The sequence below is a fragment of the Anguilla anguilla genome, chromosome 10 (genome assembly GCF_013347855.1).
Source record: "Anguilla anguilla isolate fAngAng1 chromosome 10, fAngAng1.pri, whole genome shotgun sequence".
NCBI lineage: Eukaryota > Metazoa > Chordata > Actinopteri > Anguilliformes > Anguillidae > Anguilla > Anguilla anguilla.
Window position 1 is genome coordinate 29,691,294 of NC_049210.1, and position 27,855 is coordinate 29,719,148.

The 27,855-nt window shown below is 39.2% G+C and overlaps 1 protein-coding gene across 6 annotated transcripts in view; it reads right to left on the reverse strand.

Moving 5' to 3' along the window:
- Nucleotides 1-27,855, reverse strand: part of LOC118237415 (POZ-, AT hook-, and zinc finger-containing protein 1-like) — a 64,857-nt gene that overhangs the window by 23,957 nt on the left and 13,045 nt on the right. For 3 of the 6 annotated variants that reach the window (XM_035436097.1, XM_035436096.1, XM_035436100.1), the window contains 4 exons: nucleotides 23,868-23,931; nucleotides 18,799-18,970; nucleotides 11,043-11,198; nucleotides 6,394-6,606 (listed from right to left, as the gene is read on the reverse strand). In XM_035436097.1, the coding sequence (XP_035291988.1) occupies nucleotides 6,394-6,606; nucleotides 11,043-11,198; nucleotides 18,799-18,970; nucleotides 23,868-23,931 (605 nt within the window). Of the gene's footprint in view, nucleotides 1-6,393; nucleotides 6,607-11,042; nucleotides 11,199-13,976; nucleotides 18,537-18,798; nucleotides 18,971-23,867; nucleotides 23,932-27,855 lie in introns of those variants that run through there. The other 3 variants (XM_035436098.1, XM_035436101.1, XM_035436099.1) reach the window with 3 other exon arrangements.

Below are 27,855 nucleotides of genomic sequence, written 5' to 3' on the forward strand. Positions count from 1 at the left end.
CAGAAAGTGAAAAGGGTAGGGAAGCGCAGACTGCCAGAATAGAAACTGTCAGGGCTTCCTATAATAGTGTGAACACTAATGTAGTCTTGTAGTAAGGGTGGCTTGGTATGGCGGGAGGTGAGGGAATGAGAGAGGATGTGTCAAGGTTGCTATGAATATTGGGGGCTATGCTATAGTTGGGATTACAGAGACATGTTTTGGGGAGGAGGATGGGGATGAATATAATATAGAGGGGTACAAACTACAAAGGAAGGATAGATCCAGTAAGAGAAGTGGGGGGTCTAGCTCTCCATGTAAAAGAAAATTAAAATGTGTAGAAAATTCCAGAAATTGACAAGCTCATGCCTAGCGATATTTGGACAAACATGAAAAGGGCCTAATGGTGTTACCGGATACCAGCTTCAGACAGTAGTGTGAACTCCATGCTCTTCAGAGACATAAAATAAGCTTGTCAGGAACGTGATACTGTTATTATGGATGACTTCAATTACTCTCCTATTAATCTGGAATTGATGACAGGATAAGGAAAAGTGAGGAAGAATTTTTAGATGTTATAAATTACCTTTTTTCTGCACAATATGTCAATCAGTGTACAAGAGGGAAATTAATTTTGGATTTGGTGCTATACAATGATCCGGACAGAATTTGTAGCATAGAGATAATTGAGCCACTTGGGACAAGTGGTCATTCTGCAGTATTATGGTAAATTAACAAGGCCTCCTCTATGGCCAGAATTTTTTTATTTCAGAAAAGCCAATGTCAACAAGATGCAAGAAAATTTAAGTAATATTGACTGGGCGCAACTTCTTAACTGCAAGACTGTGAATGAAGAGTGGGACCAGGTTCAAAAGCGTTATTCTTGAGGCCCAATGTAAATTTATTCCAAAGGTAAGTTGAAGAAGCGGTCTCCCCTGTGGATGAACAAAGCCATATGGGAGAGTTTGAGGGGGAAAAAAACACTTTATAAGCTCATGACAGCACTAGGAGTAATAAGACTGAATATTGTAATATGCCTACTGAGGTTAAAAAAAACAACGAGAAGCCAAAAGACTCGTTGAAAGGCAAATTGCCAATGATGCAAAAAGTAATCCTGAACATTTCTTTCAATACTGTAGCAGGAAAAGGAAAGTCAAAGAGGACATCAAGTGCATCAGGAATGAAGAAGGAGCATTGCTTTCTAAGACTGCTGGTGCCTTAAATAGTTATTTTGTTGAGAGGTTTACTAGAGAAGAGGTTACTAATAGAATGGAAGACATATTCAGTACTCAGTATGTCTTATCAGATATTGAAATAAAGGATAAAGACGTACTGGATCAATTACTTCAACTTAAGATAAACAAGTCAGCAGGCCCTGATGGAAATAGTCCTTAGAAACAGGAGAAATAACAAGGCCTATGATATTATATACCTAGATTTCCAAATGGCATTTGATAAGGTACCACATGACAGACTTGTTAGTAAAATGAAGACAGTAGGAATTAGAGGATGTATTTCAGAGGAGGGATATTATCTGAGCAGGGAACTGTAGTAAGTCCCACAAGGAGCGGTGCCGGGACCACTGCTTTTCCTCATATATATCAATGACCTTGACAGGGGCATGGAAAGTACATTAGTCAAATTTGCAGATGATATTAAACTGGGAGGCCCAGCTAATAGTTTGGAGTCTACTAAAGTCATCCAAGAAAATTTAATTAAAATTCATAAGTGGGCAGAAACCTGGCAAATGAAATTTAATATAGCCAAATGTAAGGTTCTGCATGTGCAAAATAAAAACATTAGGCAGGATGGGAGGAACAAAATTGTAATGTGCTCAATATGAAAAAGATTTGGGAGTAATGGTTGATCAAAGCCTTTCAGGTTCTAGGCACTGTGCTGTAGCAGTAAAAAGGTCAATAGGATGCTGAGATATATAGACAAAAGTATTGAGTATAAATCCAAAGAAGTTAAACTTATCTTAACAATACTTTTGTTAGAACACACTTAGAGTATTGTGTGCAGTTCTGGGGACCGTACTACAAGAAAGATATAGAGGCAACCAAATTGATTCCTGGTATGAAATATAAAAGCCAAGAGGAAAGACTTAGGATGCTTAATCTCTTCAAGCTTAGTAATAGAAGACTCAGGGGTGATTTGATTGAGGCTTTCAAATTCATAAAGGGGATCAACAAAGGAAACTACAAGAGATTCTTTAGGTTGAGTTCTGTTAGTAGAACGAGTGGACATAAACGAAAATAAGCAAAAGGAAAATTCCATACAGACATTAGGAAGAATTTTTTCACGCAGAGAGTAGTCAATGTGTGGAATAGCCTGCAAGGTCATGCAGTAGAGGCAGAAACTCTGTGGATTTTCAAGACTAGGCTTGGTACAGTGTTAGATTCTACCTAATCTGTAGGTCATCAGCATTGTTAGGCTGAATGGCCTGTTCTCATCATTATATTATGTTATGTTATGTGATGTTGTGTTATGTGGTTGTGTGACAGCACTAGTGATATGTTGGGGTGGTCAAACAAGCCCATTTGATTTGTTTTGCAATGATTTCAATTGCAAAAAAATGACATTGACTTAAGGACAAATGTCCGACGACTGGACTTTTTGAAAATTCTGTAGTTTTGCTACTAGATCAGTTTGAAGACGACGAGAGATTTACCACAAGCGTCAACAAGGTTTCTAAACAGTACCAGTATAAACTGTACCACAAAAGGTAAAAGGGTGTTTTCTGATGACTCGAAAGATCCTGCTGTGTCACCCCGAGGGAAGTCAGAAGTTCAGAGTCGAGACCTTCAATGTAATCAGTGAATGATCATGGTCTTGTTTAGATCACCAACTGCAGGCCTACAGGCAGGTGAGCAATCTTTTTGGGGTGTTGTTCAAAATAGAACCCTGCTGATCTGAGTGACGCTCGCCAGCGAGCCATACAGCTGGCTGCTGCGTATCCCAATGATTTGGATGAAAACTTGGCCGACAAATTTTTACAGTTCCATTTATTTGTGAAAGATGAGCCTACTGACCAATGCCCCACATGGTTTTGTAAGCTAGTGTTCTGTGGCAGCCATTAAATAATTAGCAGCACAGATCGATATTTTCACACTGTATAGAATACGATATAACATTTAAACACACATAAAATGAGGTGACTAAAGTAGTTTAATTAAAATTTAAATCAGTGGATTGTTTGGATGTGAAATTAGGACATTCAACTTCTGTGCGGCAGGGCTGCCCATTGCCCGGGTTACTGGCATAAACTCTGAATACAAAGCACAATGAATGAGCTGAAGCTGCTCACTACAGTAACTTTAACGGTTAGATAATACATCATTTAATAATAAAATAATATTTTATATTTTTTAATAGTAAAAAAAAAAACAATAATAATAATACTAATAATAATAATGTTCTATATGTTTGTTGATAATATCACATACCTTGCATTGCTTCAGGTAATTAAATTTCATGATCAAAACATATTTGGTAAAATTAGACTGAGTAAACTGTGGCTCTGGGGTGTTGTAAGTGGCCTTGTGAATATTGTGCCCCAGGCCTCAGATTGGCTTAATCTGTCCCTGCATTAACTAATGTTATATAGCTCACAAATTAAATTAAAACGTGAGTGACACAAGAAGCCATACCTTTTCTAACTAAAGGCCTCATGACCGGGTTTCTTTTCACCCACATTCAAAAAGCATTGAACCAAAATATCTACCCCAATGTGAAAGCATAAAATAATACTTGTTTAGATGGCTGTTAAACTTAGATGAAAAGGCAAAATAATAAACACGGATCTGAATTTAACATTGCTTCCTTCTACCTTCCACATTTAAGTAGTCTATTTAAACAGACAGATGTAGGCGCAATGATATAGCCTTCACGTGTCTATTAATAAATGAAAGACACTTTGTTGCAGTTACACAACTTTACTGTAACAATCCCACTGATAGACAGTGCTGGGGAGTAGATTACATTTGGTTAAATTAGTAATTTAAATGCATTTTGCAGCAATTTGCTGGCAGTTCTGCTACATTCAAATTTGGGTAGTGTTTGTAGTAGTTAATTACCTCATTTTGAAGTGTAACTACAGGAACTACCAGCTACTTTTGGCCATAAAATATCAATTTTTATAAATCCTGTTGAACAAATACCGCCGCCTCTGTCTCTCTCTTCCCTCTAATCCAGATTGGTGAAAAGCACTCCGGTCCACTATAGTTGCTAATAGTCAATTGCCAATTGCCACACACTGTTGGCTTTTCCCACGTGCAGAAAAAGACATTGCTCACACACATCATCTCTGGGATAATTATTTAAACTCACCAACAGGAAGTAAAATGAAACAACAAACCTCTTGCCAAGGCATTTGAAATATATCCAACTTCTTAAAGGGGAAATTTTGGCAGTTTCCATAGGTAATAAATGAATTGGTCAGTTTTAGGTTTTAAATTGGGAGTAAATTTAGTAATATATTAAAAACACTGCAATTTTCTTCTGTGTGGCTTAATTTAATACATAGCACAGATTTAAAATCCAGATTTGCACTTTTATTTATTACCAAAAAACCTGTGGCTAGCAACAGCTAATATCACTAGCCCACAAAGTTATATTGTTAACATTGCTTCTGCAATTGATTATGGTCCACTGGTTAACATTAGTTTACTTCATGGTTATGGATCATAATCTAGTTGAAGTGGCTCCTTACTGGGGGATTCAATGAGATAGATGATGAAGTCCAGGAATGATACCTCCAGTTGGATCATTTGTCCACTCTGTAACCACATAAGCACACTCGAGTCCTACTAGGTTTATTTTGCCAAAATACCTTTGCTGGTATTTAGGAAACAAAAATGCAATGTAATTTGAGGACATACAGAACAGTGACAGATGCGGGATTTTTTCCCCCTCGCTGGCTCCGCCTATATGTCTATGACACGTTGCTGTGCGACAGTACCCGAATGTTGACATCTCAGCAATTTCAAATATAGAACTCCTATTGGACCATTTAAATCAAGGGACATAAGTCCATGAAGGGCTTAACAAGTAGTGAGCAGGACCTTAAACCCCATACTGAATTTAACAGGGAGCATTACAAAAATGTTTGCCAACATTTCAGCATCTTCATCAGCCAGAATTGATCTAAGTACATCTATATAAGTTTTAAGGAACTAGTTTGCAGCTAGTTAGGTCCAGAATTATAAGCAACCTTGACAAACATGAAAAAGAAGCAAATTATATTTAAAACCATCAATGATACAATTGTTTAAAAAAAAAAAGTTGTATAACTTTATAGTATTATTTTATTTTAATAATCTTATGTCAAAATTCCCAATAATACCCTGTTGTTCTCAATACAGGCATTTAGCAGATGCTCTCATCCAGAGCAACTTACAGAAATTTTTACACAGCATTTACATTGAATCCATTTATACATCTGGATATATACTGAAGCAATGCGGGTTAAGCACCTTGCTGAAGGGTACAACAGCAGTGTCTTATCTGGGAATAGAACCTGTGATTTTCGGTTACCAGGCCTGCCCTGTCCTTACCCATACTACACTCCATTAACAAGGAGAAGAGCACTGAGTGGCCTTCTATCATGTTTTACGGTATGGACCATTCTTCCATATGGAATCTTTCAGAATCCTTCAGATCCTTTGGTCTGTATTTGTGGACAGACTTTTTAAATTCAAACCACTGATTTTTCAACTCCTGAGATGGCCATTGGAAAACTTTGTCTGATTTTGAGGTATGCTTGGGATCAATGCCCTGTGGAAGAATCTATTTTCAGACAAGTTTTAGCTTGTTAGGGGTTGGGTGGGGAGATCCTATGGTTTTGGTCTCATCTGACCACAACTGCTCCAATCACAGTTCCAATGCTGAACTTTGATTGAAATGACCTTATGAATAATAAGGAAGTTCCAATGGAAGGACTGACATATTTGACATGCAGAAATTTTGGGGTGCCCTTTATAAAGTAAAAGTTTAAAGTAAAAAAAGAAAAGAAAAGTAGAACAGTATAAAAAGGTCTAGAAGTATAGTGGCATACTTTGCAAATATGCAATATCCAAATAAGGTTCCTAATTTCAGCAAAAAGGAAAAAAATATGACAGTTTAAGGAGCAGTAAAAGGGAGCCTGAACACAGAAACTAAGGATGATATGACTCAAAGGCAGTACTGGTGAGCCAGGCACATGAACAAGTAGTCTGGGTTTGGCGTGAGCTCCGGGGGCAGAGAATGGAGAATATTAGGCAAAGACAAGTTGGGAACTGTAATATTGTTTACAAATAAAAAGGTCCTCTAGAACTGCATGGGGGTGAATTAACCCCCCCCCCCTTCATGTCAAACTCCATTCAAATATTGTCTCTCATTCTACTCAGCTCAAGCCATTCCTGTTGCCCATGTACTGACCTGCATGGGGCCCTTGGGTGGGGAAGCCTGGCGCGCCAGCAGCACGACACTCCCAGAAATAAGGAGCCCCCCCTGGTTTGCCCAGCAGCAGCTCGGGCTGCAGGCCCAGGCTGGGAGGACAAGGCTGGGGCAGCACTGGGGGCCCAGCAAGCCCACGAAAACGACCATCCGCTTCTGGGAATGTGACCAGCAGCCGGCGACTGGTACATAGGTCTACACAAACACCGTCCCGGCATCGAGTTGGGAAAGTCGACAGGAAAAAGGAAAACAACAGAAGAGGCCAGGGGAAAGAACAGTAAATACAGTCAGAAGATTAACTTTACATCAGCAAAGACATTAACAATGTAACATTGGTTTTTACCTTCACATAGGCAAACTTGCAAGTCACTTTTTCCTTGTGTTTCTGGGAATTTATCAGTGAAAGACACCAAGAAATTTATAAGAGGTCTATTTAGAGAAAGAACAAGGCAAAAATGAAACAATGCCAAAAGAAAATGAAACTTTTTCCTGTATTACTTGCCAAACCAGCAGACTGCCTGTTGGAATAAACCAAGTATCCACAACCGGGCCCATGTAACATTTTCTTCACTGATGTAAAGTTGTGATGCATGCAACCTTTCTCAAACTCATCTTTTCTTCTGTCTTTTGAAGCCTTCTCTTTTGTCACTGGCTCATCACCTCACCTGAAATCTTTCTTATCCCAGGAAAACTTTCAAAACAATGCTCTTCCAACTCTCACCACCTGTAGCCCCAACAGCTGGACAACCACCAATTTTCAAGGCCAAGAATTGATTCACCAACCTCTCATCTCCTAGAGAGGAGATGGGTCATGTTACTTTCAACATAAAGGGCAGCAATGGACTCTCTAGGAAGTCTGAAAACCATGACTACAAGAATGAGATTTGTTTTCTACTTTCTTTTGCATTAAATTATTTTGCAACATGAGGGAACAAACAGATGAAAAGCCAAGTAAAAGTAGATTTGGGAGGTCAATCTGTTGACAGATTCAGAAATACCATTTTATGTACCAGATGCAGATGCTATACCGCATTTCAAATGAATAGTCCTCGCAATTGCTACTAAAAGTGCTGGATGACTTACTTTTGAATAACAGAATGTACAACCCATCTTACCAACTGAAAGGCTGCTGGTCTTAAAGGCAATAATATTTTGAAAAAGATCCATTAAGTCCAGAGGAAGAAAAACACATCAATGGATGAATACGCTCAAACACAAAACAAAAGAAATAAACACATATATGGACATGCATATTAGTGCAACACTGACCAGAGAATACTTTTATGCTGGTGATGTAAGCAGCAGACAAATACGCCATGTCAGCAAGAATAGGCAGATGCACACTATCACAGCAGTGCTCATGTGTAACCCTGCCTTGAGCTACAAGCATTGTGATGGGGAGCAGTAGCCATGCACGACAGCAACAACCCCAAAACCCAGCCGTAATACTGGGACAAAGTTTGCTTCCTCACCACTGGCAAAACCATGCACAAACCTACTGTAGGACAAAGTTCTTTTTACTGGGCTTTGGTAGTGTTCCTTTCAAAAACAAGAAGTTATTAATTGAGAGGTAGTGTCTGTTCAATGTCAACTGAACCTGCCAGCCTTACTAGGAATGGAGGTGATGCAATAGGCTTCGGCCGATACTAAAAGAAAACCACCTGTCCATTCATAGTTATTAAAGACACACACAACTATCTATCTATCTGTGTGTGTATATATATATATATATATATATATATATATATATATATATATATATACACACACACACACACACACAGTTGAGGCCAAAAGTTTACACACACCTAGGCTAAAGACATTCAAACTCAATTTTTCACAATTCCACATTTCATGTTACCATACATTTCCTGTGTTAAGTCAATTAGGGTATCTACATCATTTCCATAAGAGGTCATTTCAAAATAATAGCCAAGAGACAGATTTATTTCAACTTTTATATACTATATAATTTTCAGTTGGTCAAAAGTTTACATACACTTTGTTAGTATTTGGTGACATTGACTTGTAATTGCTTAACTTGAATCAAATGCTTAGGGTAGCCTTCCACAAGCTTCTCACAATAACTTGCCGGAATTATTGCCCATTCCTCTTGACAGAACTGGTGTAAATCAGTCAGCTTAGTGGGCCTCCTTGCTCGAACACGCTTTTTCAGTTCAGTCCACAAATTTTCTATGAGATTCAGGTAAGGGTTTTGTGATGGCCACTCCAATACTTTCACTTTGTTGTCTTTAAGCAACTTTGGAGGTATGCTTAGGATCATTGTCCTGCTGGAGGACCCAGATGAAACCAAGTTTTAACTTTCTAGCTGATGTCTTGAGGTGTTGCTTCAGTATTTCTAGATAATCCTCCTCATGATGTCATCTATTTTCTGAAGTGCACCAGTCCCTTTTCCAGCAAAACATCCCCACAACATGATGCTGCCACCCCCATGCTTCACAGTTGGGATGGTGTTCTTCGGAATAAAAGTCTCACCCTTTTACCTCCATACATAGTGCTGATCATTATGGGCAAACAGTTCAATTTCTGTTTCATCTGACCAGAGAACATTCCCCCAGAAGGCTAGATCTTCGTCCTGGTGATCACCTGCAATCTTCATTCTCACTTTTTTATGCCGGTCTTGGAGTAGGGACTTCTTCCTTGCATGATAGCCTTTCAGGCCATGGCGATGTAGGATTCTCTTAATGGTGGTGTAGATACTTTGGTACCTGATGCCTCCAACTCCTTCAACTGTTCCTTTGTTGTTGTCTTGAGGTTCAGTTGAACCTTTCAGACCACAGTTTGTTCAGCCCTGAAAATTAATTACGATGCAGTGTCTATGTGGTCCCAAGATTTTTATATTTGCATACAATTGTTTGTATGGATGCTTGTGGTACCTGTTGTTTGGATATTGCACCTAAGGAGGAACTGGACTTGTGGACTTTGTTCTCCCATGGTATCAAGGGCAAAAAGACAGTGGCTCTAAAGGTAGGCCATTAAATACACAAAAAAAAAAAAACTCACAATTAACTCCTAATTACGACAACTGGCCAATCAGATGCTTCTAAAAAGTCATTTACATCAATTTCTGGAATCTTCCAGACTGTTTAAAGAGACAGTCAACTTGATGTATGTAAACTTTTGATCCACTGGAATTCTGATATAGTGAATTAAATCTGAAATGTATCTGTCTCTAATCGATTGTTTTAAAAATTACCTCTGATGTGAACAAAGCAGATGCCCTGACTTGCCAAAAGAAATCTATGGTAACATGAAATGTGCAGAGTTCTGAAAAAGTGAGTTGACATATCTTTAGCCGAGGTGTATGTAAACTTTTGGCCTCAATTGTGTGTGTGTGTGTGTGCATATATATATATATAAACACACACACACACACACACACAGTACAGTACAGTACAAAAGTATTAGGCCACCAGTGTTTTTTTTGTTTTTAAATCTTAGGTAGAGAAGAATTCAGTTAACATATGCATATTCATTGAACAGAAAACAAAGTATGAACTTTAAAAAAAATAAAATAAAATTCTACCCACAATAACACAAAAAGATGAGTTTTACTTAATCTTAGACATGGCTCAAAATGGCCTCCTTTGGATTTAATTACAATTAAACATATTATTGAAAGTCTATAAAATCATTTTCCAAATGGGGGGTGGGAGGGAGGTGGAGGGGTAGTTAGATCAACTGAAATCTTATCTACCTTACGATTTTTTAATACCGCAGGTAGCCTAATACAATTGGCCAGTAGTGCAAGTAAAATAAGCACTTAAGTCGTTTAATTACAATTAAAGCCAAAGGAGGAAAGTCCAAGATGATTTAGTAAGGGTAATATTTTTGTGTCATTGTACATAGAAATTTTTTTTTTTAAGTTTGTACTTTGGTTTGTTATTCAATAAATATGTACATATTAACTGAATTCTTCTCTACCTAAAGATGTATTTTTAAACTACAGGCAGCCTAATATATGCATGTACTGTCTATACACATATATACACAAACATTTAAACTATTTAGAATTAAGTCCTAATTTCCACATTTTAATTATTAAAATTTAATTTAAGCTACATAATATTCTACCACCTAGGGTTCTGGAAAATTTCATATCATTTACATACCTTGTTTTTGCAAAATCATCTAAGAGGTAGTAAAGATGATACACAAAGAAAACTCACCCCTCTGCTAAACTGTAAAGGATTTATCTAATTATGAGGCAGATATCTAAGCATAACTGCCGTTAAAACGTACAAGATGCAAGTATCCCTTCCTCTCTTTGCCATCATATAGTCAAAATAGTCCTACTCAGGATTTTAGTATAAAATAAAAGATTGATCTATTGACTGACCGATTGCTCAAAATAGCTCGCTACAAGAGTAAATATCGGCCAAAGCCTACTGTTATATTCCAGAGATATCGCCATTCCCTCCAGTGGTCACTAGTGATGACACATGAGAGAGGGCTTATGATGGTAGCAGCATATAAATAAGTGCTGATGTATGGGGGCACACATGAAAAAGATGAATCTGTGTTCATCTACAAGATGGATGCAGTGCTATTTCCCCCGCAAGCAGCAGCTGAGCAGATAAGTGTGACAATAATGCTGTGCAGCTGCTTGCCTTCCACTGCGCACGGGCGTCCCGAGTTGTAGGGGGCGCCGTTGTGTGCCTGAGGCTCGCGGGGCTCTGGAAAGGAGTGCACTGTAGCAGCAGGGAGTAGAGGAGAGCCGTGGTGCGTTTTTACGTGTACCTTAAGGTAGGAGGCAGTGGAGAAACCTGGGACCAGGAGAACAAGACAAAATAACCAAAGCAGTCTTATAATCCTTTAAACTGCAGACACGGAAAATGGAGGAGACTGAAAACGCTCACTTGCACTCAGGCACTCAAATAATCTCAGAAATACTCACAAACACCCACAAACACGCACCCACACTTAGGTAGCTAACCCCGGGGCTATTACTCATTGACCGAAATGGTCTGAAAATTTAAAGACTTTTTCAAACACTGAATATTACATGTTTTGATTTAACGTCAATTTTGTTCAAATCAGTAATGAACCAGGTTTGAAGTAAAACTATTCCAATATAAAAACATGCCAAAGAACATGTTCAAAGAATATCTTCATACAGAATTATTTACATGTACAGCACCATTAAATGATGTGCTACCAGCAATCTAATTGACTTTCAAACACGAGTGATGAAAAGTCAAAAGTCTATGTCAAGTAGGGTTCGGTATCGGTTTAGATTTCATCTATTCCGGTTACCATTTAGATTCTGCTTATCGAATCCGGTTATTATTGAATCCTGGTTCCGAATGTTGTCATATTTTTTGAGTATGAAAAGAAAACAAAAATGTGTTGTATGCAAAACCACCTTTATTGTCAGCAGATTTATGCGGCCATAAAAAGTAAATTGTTATTTTCATAGATTTAATATTAACAGTCATAGATTACTAAGACTATAAAAATGCCAGCACGTCATCGGGTGGCGGGTGGTGGGCTGAACAAGAACCCAGATCTGAAGCCTTCTGTGCTCCCGTGAAAAAAGCAGCTTTTAATGAATGTTATAATCATAGCTGCTTTTAACTAATATAAATGTTAACTAGGTCATAGCGAATAACTTTGTTAAAAACATCTTAGTTAAAAGCAGGAAAGTAATCATAATAACGTTAGCAAGGTAGCTGTTTCTATAGTAGGTGATATGTAATGTTGAAAATTATGCAGTTACAGGTCACATCATATTCTAAAAAAATAAAAATAATTAAATAAACATTCTGGCACAGCCTCTTGAAAGTAATGAAAGTTATAAGTACTTACTGGGAACAAATTGTCTAATTTACAACAAATATAAGTGGGGCTTTATTCAGGATCCCACAGTTTTCTGACTTTCCCCCTAGGATCAGTACTGTACACCGGTCCTAGCTTTCCGCTCATGTCTAATGACCTGAATCCACTTGTTTCTCCTCATTGACTTGATCTTTTTGCAAGGCAGGATATAAAACTTATAATCTGGGTTCTTGGCTTTGTTTTTTGTACAGCCCACCATACAACAAACCGTTCGGTATTTCTACAATCTTGGTAATCCCCTGACTGCTAATACTAACTATCTGGAGTGCAACGGATTGTTTTCCCCCCTCGTGGGGGCATAGCCTATTACAGGCGCATTGATGCATACATATTACATAACCACCAATGTAGACGTAAGTGCAGCAGGTCTTGGTAGTTGATTAAAACTCTTTGCATTTCACTCATCACAAATGCCATTGAAAATACATTTTCAGGATTCAATAAGTGGATTCAAAATGCACATTTATTAACAAATTCTCGGTTCTTGGAAATTTGTAACCATTTCAATTTGAAACCGGCTCTCGGTACCCAACCCTAACATGCCTGTAATGTAATTTCAAGACTGATCCTAATTTTAATTTTGAGATGGTTAAAAGAAAGAACAATTATTGTAAGTTCTTTTCAAAGCTTTATTAATGTTCCTTAAAATGATAATCTTGAGAAAAACACGATTATTTTGCTACAGTTTATTATATGCTTTGACCAGTAACAATGTAGGAAAATGTCCATTATATTGGTCATTGAACTCAACATTGATTGATGATGGCGAATGAGTGATGGCATAATTTATGCATTGCGGTTATTTTGCAATCGTGTTAAAAGAAAAAAAAATCCATGTTTGTGACATTAAATGTGTGCCACTAAATAAGTTAATGAGATCCACCTGAGTTGAATTTGAATCTAACTGTGATCAAGTGCAAGATTGCAGAACAAATTTCACTGACTTAGTTAGGTGTCACAACTGAAACTGCAGATCAGGTCAGGCAGGCAAGGAACTGGCCGTGGAACTTGAGATGAATTCAATATCTAGTTGTTAGGAAGCACATAGCTGCAGCAATATGAAAATATTGAAAAGATTTTAACCTTCTTAGGAACACCAATAAGTCCATTGTAACAAAATGAAATAAAATAAAAATATCACACCCAAACACTACCAAGATCAGGCTGTTCTACCAAACTGAGGAACCAGATGAGAAGGGTAACTGTCAGAGAAGTGACTAATAGGTCAGCAACAATGCTGACAAAATTTGCAGAGCTCATTGACTGAAATGGGAGAAACTGTCCAGAGACCAACTATCTTTTCTGCACTTCACAGCCTTTTTTTTTTTTTTTTTTTTTTTTTTTTTTTAGATGCGAAGCACCTCATTGACCTGGCTTGTAAATCATTCACTAACACACTGGGCTCTATTCCAGCCGGTGGCTAGCAAAATAGTATTTTCAGCATATATTTTAACGCGTTGGAACGGTTTGGTAATTTCGCCTTCGATTATTGCCATAGCCCTTCTAGTTTATTTGCCCCATGATTTGTGTGTCTGACCATTCGCTCTCGTATTCAATTCCGATTCTCGCCTAGCCCCTTTTGCTTTGTTTGCTGATTGGATTTCGTGATCATTTGCTCATTCACGACCTCGACTCTCCTTGCTGCCCTCTGTTCGCCGTATAGTGCTCCAGTTAGTGTGTTTGTTATTTTGCTTTGCTATTTTTCCTTTATTATTTTTGAAGGTACTCTGGGTGGAGGTTTAATTCTCTGTTGGGGGATACACTATTTGGACTTTTGGTTTGAGAATTTTTTTTGTTTATTGTCAAAAACGGCACTTATGCAGGATTGGATGAGTTTTGGTTTTGTCATGTTTATTTTGTCCATGTAGTCCGGTCAATAGAAAAGAGTCAAGAAACCTTTTTAAGCCAATCTCCATTTTCTGTAGGCTTTACTGTACGTAATTTGTTAGCCAATTATGAATCACGTGTGAAGTGGAAAGCAGGTTTTACCTCTTCTTTCCCCTTTTATATGTATGTTCTATTTACATTCTGTACGTAGATGTGCCATGCCACATGGGGATAGATTTGCTGTTTCATTGCTTAGCAATGTCTGAGTAAGTAATACAAGTCAAACCTACGCTGATTTGTAACCAGGAGATAAATAATCAAAATGGATGTATTTACAACATGACGAAACCACCACTCAAATCCTGCTCAGTTCAGTTAAGCCATGCCTTTGTTGTGAATTAATGATGGACTTGTGTGTTATCATTTTTCTTTCATTTAAGCAACACCAAGTCATTGTACTGCTGTGAACAGGATCACTGGCACGCTATGATCTCCCCTGGTTTTATTTTGTTTAATAAAACTTCAAGATACTGTTGTCATTATTTCTATGTTATAGCATACAGCATTTAAGCTATTTAGCTACAGATTAAATGGCAAATTACAACTGATCGAAGAAAATTTGAACAAATTTGAACAAATTTCTCTTATTTATGGGATTTGATCAAACTCAATTTTTGAAAGAAAAAAAGTGACAGCCCAAATCTGCACCTCCCACAAAAGAACATTTTGAGAAACATCTGATTAGTATATCAGTCTGCCACTGGAGCGGTAGGCTACAAAAATTGGCAGCACACCCTACACAATGCGCGCGGCTCTTAAAGGGAATGAAAAGAGGTAATTTGATTGGCTATTATTAAATGCTGCACCACACCCACTGATAATATATTTAGTATAACCCAACCCTGTTTCCAGGAGCACCACACATTTTGCACAATGCACTCCTTACATCTTGTCCCAAAAATACGAAAAATCACAAGTCACGCTCAGTCCACCGCGCACTTGATTGCGTCCATGCGCCACTGATTCTGGAAAATAGAGCCCACTCTGTCACTCTTGTTTATAAGTCAGACGATTCTCCAGATGGGGAGTGAGTAGCACTCATGGTGCTTCGCATCATTGAAGCTATGTATCATTGTTGGGAGAGTGGTTAGATGGAAGCCACTTCTTCAGGCACATGTGAAATAGGCCAGGAGCCATCTGGTGGATGATTTTGTGGTTTTATAAGTTGAGCTTTTTAGTCTGAGAGTGCCATATTTGCCACAAACCAAACACAGCCCATCACCAAGGTAACACTATACCTACCATCAAGCATGGTGTTGGCAGAATCATACTGTGGAGTTCCTTCCCAGCAGGAGGGACTGAGAAGCTTACTGCCATTAGAGGCAAGATGGATGAAGCCAAATTCAGACAAACCTTTGAGGAGAACCAGTTTCTGTCCAAAATAGATCTGTGTTTAAGGCAAAGACAACACTAACTACAAAGAATTGCTTAAAAACAAGAAGGTGAGTAAATTGGAATGGCTCAGCAAAAACAGACATAAATCTTATTTAACCCCTTAAGCCACACGTAAAATTCATGTTTTTTTGTAAGAATCCTCCCCTGTCTTAAATAAACTACCATTATCTCCAGAATCATATACAGTACAGGTACGCTTTACAATGATGTATGTGTTACAGCAGTGCACCTTCAATCAATGACTGATGAAAGCAATGATTTTACGAGAATGCTATTTTTAGACGACTGTGTCTAATTGGGGTTTAGGAAATTGAAATCCTTGGTAAGAGCAGCACATTTGTGTCCAGTACTGCTTTGTGCCTCACTTGAGAAAGTTGGAGAAAATTTGCATGGAGGACTGAGCCAAAATTTTGAAGTATAAATGCACAAAGCATAGTCATACCTGAAAATGCAGAGTTGTTATAGCTGCCGAAAATTTCTACAAAGTATTGACTCTGGGGCATGAATTATTTTATAAATGAGAAATGCAAGTTCAATTTTTGGAAAAAAAAAATGTTGAATAAAAATTAAGAATTTATTGTGTAAGTGGAAAAATATATATTTCACCGCTGTTAAATGAGTAACGAGGCAAAACGTGAAAAAGGTCAAGGCATATAAATAGTAACATAACCCTGTTTAACCCAGTGGAGGCAAATAAATGGTAACATAACCCTGTTTAATCCCAGCAGTGCACTGAACTAACTGCAGAATAATCAGTCACTAAAATGTGACTGCTCCTACTCATTTTTCTGGATCAGACAGAATAGGACAAACATGTTCTGGAAGAAAAGGTTCATAATGTGTCTTGCAATCAAATACCTGTCCTTGTAGAAAGAAGGAAGGACTAAAGAATGATCCCCCCTTCCTCCCTTGGACAGCACAATTGATTTGAAGCCTTCACTAACGTTAGTAAAAGCAAACCAGTTTGGATGTACAGAAAAGTGTCAGCTTCTTTTCCCGTTTTTCAACGAGCCCCGGAGCTACTCCTGGAAGCAGATTGTGGTTGCTCAATGGATCAGGAGTCAATTGTGAGGGATGAGGTAGGGATCACCCTCTCTCCCTTGGTAAAACTATGGTCCATTGTGCATCATGAGACAGTACATGTGGTCAAAGGCATCGCTGCCATGTTCTGGACCTACTGTCTGAATATTGGTACTGGCCCTCACCAACTACATTAAGAATGGCCGTTAGAAAAAGCTGAAGACAGGAACAACTTCACAGTTGCCTATGGAACCATCTGGCACAAGGATTTTCTCCTGAAACTGTCAAGAGCACTTCCTGCCTGGGCAACAGAAACCACCATTACTGTGCCTCAGACAGAACAGAAGTGCACGGAGCAAATTAATCTACATTGATAGCATCTGGCTAGCAACCACAGCATCCAACTGACTCACTGGAGCAGGTGCTGACTGAAGACATTTCAAGACTAGACGGGCACTGCAATCCCTGAAATTTAAAACCAAGCCCAGAAAAAAATTGTGTTTCAGTGTACTCCACCTCGACAACACTAAGGCCGCCAAAGAGCCAAACATACAGCTGACTGGACTTGCACTGAAGCACACTCTAAACCCAGCATGCCAGGGAGTGACTCTTGATAGGACCCTGTCCTTAAAAGACCATCAGAAAGGCAAAATCCAGAAACAATCTTCTCTGCATACTGCATCAGAGTATTGTGCCTCAGTCTAGTCTAGTTACACACATCACAATGACATCCAGCTAACTGCACTTATGTGTATCGGGTACATTCATTCAACACCATTCCCCTAACTCCCTGTTCCCCACACACATTCGGCAAGTCACACTCAAAAGACCTACACAGACATCTTCAACCTACCAACTTCACACAGACATCTTCAACCCATGAACTTCCTGCCTATCATTAAGATGTCCAATATGGAAAAACCCCTGTGTCTTCACCTCCCAGTCTGCCTAGGAAAAGTCCAAGACCGCTGCAAATAAACACCCAGCAAAGTCTCTGGCCTCCACCTCCAAAGGAGAGAGACAAATTGGTGCAAAACATTTTTAATAATCTTGAGTAAGCTGCCAAAATACGAGTCTGGTGGTCTAGGACACCCATCACTGCTCAAACCAATTTTGTAAAAGAACATAGCCCCGGATAAATAAAGAAGATTAAGAAGACATTTGCTTTAAGAAAACTTATTTAGCATTCTGTTCCAGACGCAACAGAATCTCTTAGCTCATGGGAAATTCTATCATTGGATAGTGTCAGATATTTAGATTATAGCCCTAGAGAAACAGTGAATTGGAGACAATATCATATTGTTTATAAGAATGCTGTTCGTTTCCCCCTCCACAAAGCACAAAGGAAAAGTTTTGGGGCAATTAAAAGTCATGCTAATCTAGGCATGCAATCTATGGGTGCCACCTCTGGCAGTTTGTCTCAGTTTTGATTTTAAGTTTGAATGCAATCTGTGGAATTTAATTGAAATCACTGATTGAAAATCTTTATGTCTGTATAGATAATGATTGTTGTGACAGTTGAAATCTACATTTCTAGAAGCAGTTCCAGTTTCAAGCACCAATGTGGTGCGATTTGGTTTTGTTACTTGGAAAATATTTTGCCTGAAAATGGAGGTCACAACTGACTGGATTATTTGTCTACAAATATCACCTCTGGTGTTAGAAGCAGAAGTAATGCTTTTACATGAACTGAATTACCTCAAAAAATATGCATGTTTGGTCTTGTTAGAAATTAAATTCATGAATCTTTTCATAATAATATATGGAGCTTAGCCCTGCTTTCAACAACATTATGTCAATTTAATAAGTACAATGTCAGCTTTTAAACAGGCCAGTCCTTGTCATAACGGAGTATGACAGTGTCAAAGGGCGCTTTTTTCTCAGAGCACTTAAAAATAGGATCATTTTCAGCTCCATGCACACCAAAAACAGTGAGGCGCCCTTGGTGGGTAAAAGCAGGGCATCTGGTATGCAAAAACAACGTAGAAAACACTTCAAACTCATTGAAAATAACTAGAAGAAAAGTGCCGCAAGCTGTTAAAGCGCGTCTGGTGAGAACGCAGCTTTACTGTAATTCCATAGCCAATATTCTATGTTCTGCAAGGCTGTCATGAAGGGTACCTGCCTTTAATTGCGAATGAATGCATACAGGTCTAGATCATGTAAACCAATTTCCATGCATCATAAGTTTGAGTGAGCTTAGACATGACAGAGACAGAGGATTACCTTTGTTGCATATACCACAGTAATTATGTGGACCCTCGCTGTGTTTCTTGAGGTGGTCAGTCATGTAGGCAGCCCGCAGGAACTTTCCACACACCTGGCAAGGGATTTTGTCTTCATGGCAGGCTAAGTGAGAGCGCAAACGGTCCCGTGTGGCAAAGGATGCATTGCAGATCTGCAAAGAGAACAGAGACAAAATGCTTTAGCTTTACTTTTTATGGAAATATTTGAGAAAGTAAAGAGGAAGTCAGTTGCTGCCACATACAGATCAGAATGCTGTAACTAGGTAACAGTTGTTTACAGCTGTAACTGTAACAGTTCATTATCTCTTGTTCTCACATGTTACTTCAGTCCTCTGCAATCTAGATGTTGTGAAAACCACATTGTCAAGCCACTTCTCAAGCAACTATCCAATTTGCACCGCCCCAATATTCTAAGCTGATAAATTAACACAAACAACGATTTAAAGCAATGTTTACAAGTCACACTCACATGTAAAATTCAGTTTGATTACTTACTACCGTGGACATGCTGCACTATGTTTAAGTGTTGTACAGGGGCATGATAGGTTCTGTTAGAAGCGGTGGGAAATGCCAACATTAAAATTGAGAGCAGTTTTATACAATTTTACTGGCACAAAGTAAAATAAAAAAGTGAATTCATGATTCAAATAATTAACTAATCATTGTCATCAATAAAGACAAAGTAGAACCAGTTGGAATTTAAATATATATATATTAAAATGTAAGATTGAATTTTGTATTTGAATTATTATGATAGACAAGGCTTCCTATTTAATTTGGTGATTAAGATTTTATATCCAGTAGGATCCATTCCCACTTGTTTTCAAATTTTTTCAAATTCTGAAATGCCAGCTAATGCCATCAAAGCTAGACCTGATTAGCTAGCTAGGTGGCTGGTAGAAATGACCACAAACAACTAGCAACTAATGCATTATTAGTTTTATGGTCACCTTGATTTCACTTAGTCTATGTTTTTCTCACAACTAGATCAGTATGTGCTTCATTGTCACCTGATAAACGTTATTGTTCAGAATCTTGAGTAAAACGTTTGTACTGCTATCATTTCCTTTTATTTTTAAATAGAATTGTGTGCAATATAGCACAATATATACTGAACAAAAATATAAACACAAAACTTGTATTTTTGCAGCCATTTTTAACGTGTTTAAATAATACCTCAAAGATTTGTGCACAGAGATCTTATTTCTCTCAAATTTTGCCCACAATTTTGTTTATATCATTGTTACCTAGCATATCTCCATTGTCAAGATAATCCATCTCCTGCACAGGTGTGGCAAATCGAGATGCTGATTAAAAGCCATGATCAGTACACCGGTGTTCCTTATGATGGGGTCAATAAAAGGCCACCCTAAAATTTTTTTTGTTGTTCAACACCATGTCAAAGATGCCTCAAGAGTTAAGAGATCATGAAATTGGCATGCTGACTGCAGGTATGTCCTGTAGAGCTGTTGCCAGAGTAATGGGTGTTCATTTCTCCACCATAAGCCGCCTCCAGCGTAATTTCAGAGATTTTGGAAGTTTGTCCAACAGGTCTTAGAACCGCAGTCCACGTGTAACCACGCCAGCCCAGGACCTCCACATCTGACTTCTTCACCTGCGGGATTGTCTGAGGCCAGCCACACGGTCAGCTGATGACAGTTGGTTTACACAACCGTAGAATTTCTGCACAAACTGTCAGCAATCGCCTCAGGGAAGCTCATCTGCGTGCTCGACGTCCTCACCGAGGTCTTGATTTGTCTGCAGTTCTGCGTCACAATCGACGTGAGTGGGCACGAGCTCACCTTAGATGGCCACTGGCACACTGGAGAACGGTCCTATTCACTGATGAATCACGGTTTCAGCTGTACAGGGCAGATGGCAGGCAGCGTGTATAGCGTTGAGTGGGTGAGCGGTTTGCTGATGTCAATGTTGTGAACAGAGTGGCCCATGGTGGTGGTGGGGTGTTGATATGGGCAGGCATATCCTATGGGCAGAGAACTCAAGTGCATTTTATCCATGCCGACTTGAATGCACAGAGATATCGTGATGAGATCCTGAGGCCCATTGCTGTGCCATTCATCCACCGCCATCATCTCATGTTTCAGCATGACAATGCACGGCCCCATGTTGCAAGGATCTGTACACAATTCCTTGAAGCTGAAAATCTCCCAGTTCTTCCATGGCCTGCATACTCACACCAGACATGTCACCCATTGAGCATGTTTGGGATGCTCTGGACCGGCGCATACGACAGCGTGTTCCAGTTCCCACCAATATCCAACAAATTTGTACAGCTATTGAAGAGGAGTGGGACAATATTCCACAGGCTACAATCAACAATTTGATCAAGTCAATGCGAAGGAGATGTGTTGCGTTGCATGAGGCAAATGGTGGTCGCACAAGACACTGATCGGTATTCTGTTGATTTCATGGTATCTTCTTTTTTGAGGAATCCGTAGCTATGCAGCGATAGATTACTCCTGGTTACATCACTTTGTAATCCCCAATTTGTGCCTCTGTTATTTTATAACACTCCCTGTTGTTCTACTGCACATTTCCGAATGGCCTTTTCAATTTTCTTCACCATTACATTACAGGCATTTAGCAGATGCTCTTATCCAGAGCGACTTACACAACTTTTACATTGCATCCATTTATAAAGCTGGGTATATACTGAAGCAAAGCAGGTTAAGTATCTTGCTCAAGAGTACAACGGGCGTGTCGTTCCTGGGAATCAAACCTGTGACCTTTAGGTAACAAGACCAGACTCCCCCACCGCTGTGGTCCTGTCCCTCTTTCGTCACCGCCTCCACCCTGCCCGCTACCGTTGTCGGCTGCCACTCCCCACTATCACCACCCAACCCCGCCCATCATCTGAGCTGCCACCTTAGGATTGTAACCTAAGCTGCCATTAATTTGATTGTGTACATTGACTGACCAGGCTGGTTATTTAGACCTACACCCTGAGCCGACCAGAGGATGGGTTTCCCCCTTGAGTCTGGTTCTTTGTAAGGTTTCTTCCTATATGTTACCAGGAAGTCTTTCCTTGCCACAGTTGCCTTAGGCTTGCTCCTGTGGGGGTGTAGGCCAGGGTTGCCTGTGAAGCGTATTTTGACAATTGTTACTGAAATGCGCTCCAGAAGTTGACCGGTTAAACTATGCCATGTCTAAAATAGTCTTTTATTCATTTTAATACACAAAATCTGTCTGAAGGAAGAAAGAAAAAATGGAAACACGAGCCTGTAAAATGCCTAAATCCTGGTTGAATTTTGATTGAGAGGTCCGTTAGCTAGTGTGATTGAATAATACTAGCCATAAATGTAAGAAATAAATAAATAAATTCTGAGCAATCACTAAAAAAATTTTATATGAAAAAAATGCAGCTCAACTCCTGACTAGAGGTCAACCGACAGATTGGATTGACAGATATATCGGGCTGATATTCGCATTTCATACCATAATGGAATTGGGTTCTAAGTGCTCTGATATGGAACTTTAAGTTGTTTTTTTTCCCCACTCCTATTGTCCACTCCTGGAGCTCCCTCAAGTGTCATTACTATACTTAGTAGCTTTCCCCACAATGACCCCAGTCTATATGATCTGGAACATTTGCTAGTTTCCACCTCAAGAGTATGCTGTTAGCTTCGACCTGAAGAACGCTGGTTGCTAGTTAGGTAGCAGGCAAAATACGTACCAACAAAAAACCATTAAATGTTGAATTTGCTGTACTTCCTTTACCACTTCAAAGGCACATTTTTTAAATGTTCTCATCAATTAAGACCTTACAATGTTCCCATCAACCGTGCATGGTTAACGTTACCGTTTTCTCCTTGAGATCAGCAACTGATTCAAACCCAAAATCCAAGGTGACCCAAGTTAGCTGGGTAAACGTTTTTTTTCAGTGATCAATTTGAACAGATGAAAACCAGGAAGTGTCTTTAGAATTTTGCTTTACTAATGCGAAAGGGAAAGCATTAAAGCCAAACGCTCTTTCATTTTAAAGAGATAAAAATGCAAATTATGCATTGTAAGGAACATAATTCCACAATCAAAAGGGAGATGTCTTGGCAACAGGGCTGCCGACATGGGGGGAACACCGGGTCAGTTGTCCCGGGCCCTGGGTCAAGGGGGGGCCCAATATGTATTTTTTTCCCATGTAAATCTGACCTGAAATCTCGTGAAATCTAAATCCATGGACAAATTCAAAGCATTAAAGTTGGGAATGACAGCATGTCTGAGTTTGTTGCTGTATTTCATCTTTTTCGCACGGGGGTGGTCTTTTGAGATCATCTTGTCCCGGGCACGAGCAAGACACACGGCGGGCCTGCTTGGCAACGTTGGATCACCAGAAAACATACAAGGTATACCGATTCCAGAAGGCACAATTTAATTTCAAGGTATAGCTTGCTAGCCACCTTACAACTCAACGCCTTCAGGGTTTAGTACCGTTATACTTATGGTTATACTATAAGCTTCCACAAGCTAAATAGCTAATTGTCCAAGTTAGCTAAATACATATAAGCATAGTCATAATTACATACAACAATAACATACTACAAGTTGTCATCATAAGAGTGTGTTAACAAAGCACCCAGTCAGTCTATTTACTGTTTATTCTGATAAACTGTCATTCAAGGGATACCACATCCACATCATGCCCCTCTCTTCTAAACCCCAACCCATGCTAAAACAGGGCCAAAAGTTGGTTGAAAAAGAAAAAGATTTGAAACTGAAAAAGAAAAGTTTTAAACAGGAAAGAATAAACAATGTATGTGAAAGAAGCAGATTCAAAACCACTTTTTTCTTCAAATTCAATCAATTTCATTTTCAACTTTCTCCTTTTTCAGATCCATACTGATTTACCAAACTTTTGGCCCTGATCTAGTTACATATTTCCATCTACAAAGAGCATACTTGAGCATTCCCTTATAAAGATAGATCATTAGCATCCGTAGGGTTGAAAATTAGCTTCCAGGTATACACCAGGCCAGTGCCTTAATGCAATTGAACCAGAGTAGATCCATCCATAGGAAATGGTGATTCACTCACCTGGCACTTATGGGGTCTTTCAGACGTGTGGACCTGTTTTATGTGTCCATTCAAGTGGTCAGGTCTACAAAACAAAAAGACAGTAACGTTGAACAAACATACAAAATTAAGAAAACAACCTCATGCCAATAAGCAGCAGCGGCTAGCCAATTACACAGCCTATAAGGACATAGGCTAGCACACTGCCTCAGCGAAGCCATTCTACTGTATGTCGCTTGTGTATAATGGAAATCTTACAATACTGCAATATTCACAGCACAAATTTGAAACAGAATGCAGCTTAAAAATAGCAGACCTACCCATCATGTTAAAAGTCATGGTAAACAGTAGGCCAACATTGTATTAAATAATTTAGCTATTAATCAAATTTCATAACAAACAGGCTACTGCAGCTTGACACACCGTACTGCATTTACCTTAAAAAGAGAACACTAGAGTTCGAGCCTGAAGGATTAGTACATTACATTACAGTTATTTGGCACACTTTTATCCAAAGCAACATACAATAAGTGCATACAGCACAGGTCCAATAAGATTCTCATTAAATTATCAGTTACCCATAGCCATAAACATCGAGTCTAGTTAACACAACATAGGCTAAGACATTAAAGTTATGGCAAGTCAAACTAGAAGTGAGGCATGATTACAAGAGATATTATAAGAGAGCTACAACATTAAGATGATAGTACAAGTGCAACACAAAAGTGCTAGATGAAGATCCAAGGGTAACATGAAAGTACTAGAATATCAAGATACAAGGATAAAAGTGATATAACACAGATCTGAGATTGGGAGTAACCTTGCGAATGAGTAGTGTTAGAGTTAGTCATGGTACAGTCTGAAGAGATGCGTCTTCAAACCATGGCGAAATATTTGCAGTGACCGAGTGGTTCGTAAAGGAATGGGGAGTTCATTCCACCACTGGGTTAGAATGGAGAAGCTCCGTGGTCGGGACAAGCGAGAACCATTCACCCGGATGACAGGGAGTGCAAGTAGCCGCACTGGAGAAAAGAGTAGTGGTCAAGCTGGCGTGTAGGGTTGAATTATGTCCTGTAGGTAGGCAGGGGCTGTAGCAAGTGGAGTGACCACAGGAGGTGACGTCCGAACTTAGTCAGGCAACAGCATTCTGATACAGTAGTAAGCAGCACAAACTGGCAAAAAATGACTAAGTTGTTCGCTCCATAGTGGGCGCAATAGTGCCAATGCTTGGACCCCTCCCAATGCCGCTTGCGGTTTTAATTTTTTTTTTGTTTTTGAAAATTCAAAGTGACAAATTTGTTCTTCATGAGGAAGAATTATGGACCAAATTTTGCTTCAGTCAAATAGACTGAAGGAGTTAGGCACATGCATATCTGTTATATTTTAACTAAGGGAAAAATGTATTACAGGCCAAGTCGTGAATTTTGCAGCTTTTGAGTGCTTTAAAAAAGTATGTTGCTATAACAAGTTGCTATATTAAAACTTTTAACAGTTATGGCGTATGACTAGTATGGAAACTTGAGTGGTGGTTTGCAGAAAGCGACCGCTGCTGACAAATTTACTGACACTGAACAACGCTTAACCCCTTTGCACAAGCCCCCTAATGGTCTGCACACTGGTGTGCCTAGATTGCTCAACTCAGACATTCATCGCTCGAGCGACCAACCTGAGTTGAAAATACAAACTCTGTGTTCTAGTTTCATTACAAAATGATACACGACAACTATGCCAAATACAGAGTTTTGCAGCGCTACCACTGTCGCGCCAGTCGTTCATTTAACAAGCACCCACTCCCTGCAGTCTCATCTAAAATACACCCCCCACTCATGACATAATGGACAATATTGTCTATCTGGGCATTCATAAAAATTATCTTTCACCGCTCAAAAATCGTATTCCGTCATAGCAACAAGATAAACCCAACAATAGCCCTAAGATATGCCAATACAGCAGTGAAAACGCTGCTCACTGAATAACGAAATAAACAAGACAAAGTTTTAAAAAATGATACCATGTCATTCTACAGTCAATATCTGGGACTAAAACTGGAATAAATGTACAACCTTACCATTGGTTTTACGCATAGAGATGTCCCTTTTAAGACTGAGTAGTCATATATTGTCTTGGACAATCAGTTTCTGAAATATATAGGCGCATTTGTGATGCCTGGGTACCTTCCAAAACATATGTGCGTAATACCACACGTTGTTTACGGTGTTGTCACACTTTTTAGTACAGTCTGGCTTTATTGACAATTCATTTATTCAGTAGGTGAGAGTACAAGCTTTCTAACGATGTATAACATGTCTGATTTTGCTTTTGGAATAGCGTTTTATAGGTCAGCGTAACCGAAAATTTTCTTATCAACGCATTCACTTATGCATTCACTCTGTGGTAGCAGTAAAAGACGCTGCACCTAACAAAACGCTGTCAACGAGTTTTCATAATTTCTTTGAAAATACTATTATTATTGAGGACTTCTGGGCATAGCTAAGCCATATATTTGCTGATAGACCTAGCTGACATCGTTTTCTTGAGCAAAAGAGAAGCGAATAGGACTGTATCATTGATTTACTAGCCAGGTTTCCATTAAATTGTCATGTGAATTTTAAGCAAACTTTTGAAATATCGCAAAAAAGAAAAAAAAGAAAATGCGAATTAAGAGTGTTTCCATTAACTGGTTTGGAGTGAACGAACCAGGCTACGCAAAGCGTAGTTACGTCAGAAGTTGGCGGTATAGGCTACGTTATGCATGGCTGTAATAAACAGAGTAGACGAAGAGGTTGCAAACTGGAAACAAAACAAGTCTACGAGCGAAAAACTATAGCGAAAAATGGAGAGAGGTCTTCAGGAATTACTTTCAGTTGGGCAAGTTGTAATTGTTCTTTCATGTCAGCCAGTATTTGCCATGTTTCATGCTGTCTGGAGACGAAGAGAAAGAAATGGGAAGATGCCGACAACGGAAACAGCTGATCAGTCATGTGACTTGAATGTTTGCTATGTCAGAACTTATTCGAAGAAACTGTTTCCATTTCTCATTTTGCGCATTAACCTGTCTCTGCAGGATGTTTACACACTACAGTCTCTAGTGTTTACAGAGATTGGTGCGATAAACAAAAAAACATCCAGTGAGCAGCAGTTCAGCAGCCGAAAATGCCTTGTTAATGAGGTCAGAGGAGAATGGGACTTGTTCAAGGTAACAGAAAAGCCACAAATGCTCAAAGAACTGCTTTTTTACAAAAGTAGTGTGCAAAAGCGCATCTCTGAATGCACAACGCAATAAAACTAGAAGCGGATAAGCTACAGCTTCAACTTCAGACCACGCCAGCCTCAACTCCTGTCAGCTAAGAACAGGAAAATTGAGGCTAATGTGGGTATGTAATCACCAAAACCGGAAGACTGAAAAAATGTTGCCTGGTCTGACAAATCGCGATTTCTGCAGCAACAGACAGAGGGTAGGGTCAGAATTTGGTGGGAACAGCACGAATCAATGGACCCCTGCTGCCTTGAGTCAACAGTGCAGGATGGTGGAGGTGACATGCTGATGTGGGGGATGTTTTCTTGGCACATATTAGGCTCCTGAATACCAACTGAGCTTCATTAGAATGCCACATCATTCCTAAGAATTGTTGCTGATCATGTGCATCCCTTTATGGCAACAGTCTTTATGGCCACCCTTTTTCAAATGAATACTTCCAATTGGGTTATACACAATGTCACAAAGCACACATCATCTCAAAGACTTTACTTCAATGATTCCCCTGATCTTAAGTGAATAGAGCACCTTTGGGATGAGATAGAACGGGCGGTGCGCATAATGAATGTGTTCCCGGAAAATCTGCTAGAACTGTGTGATGCTATCAAGTCAGCAAGGACCAAAATCCATAAGGAATGTTTTCAGTACCTTGTTGAATCCATGCTGCAAAGAATTCAGGCTGTTCTGGAAGCAGATGGTCCTACCTGGTACTTAATAGATGTACCTAATAAAGCGGCCGGTGAGTGTACTCTG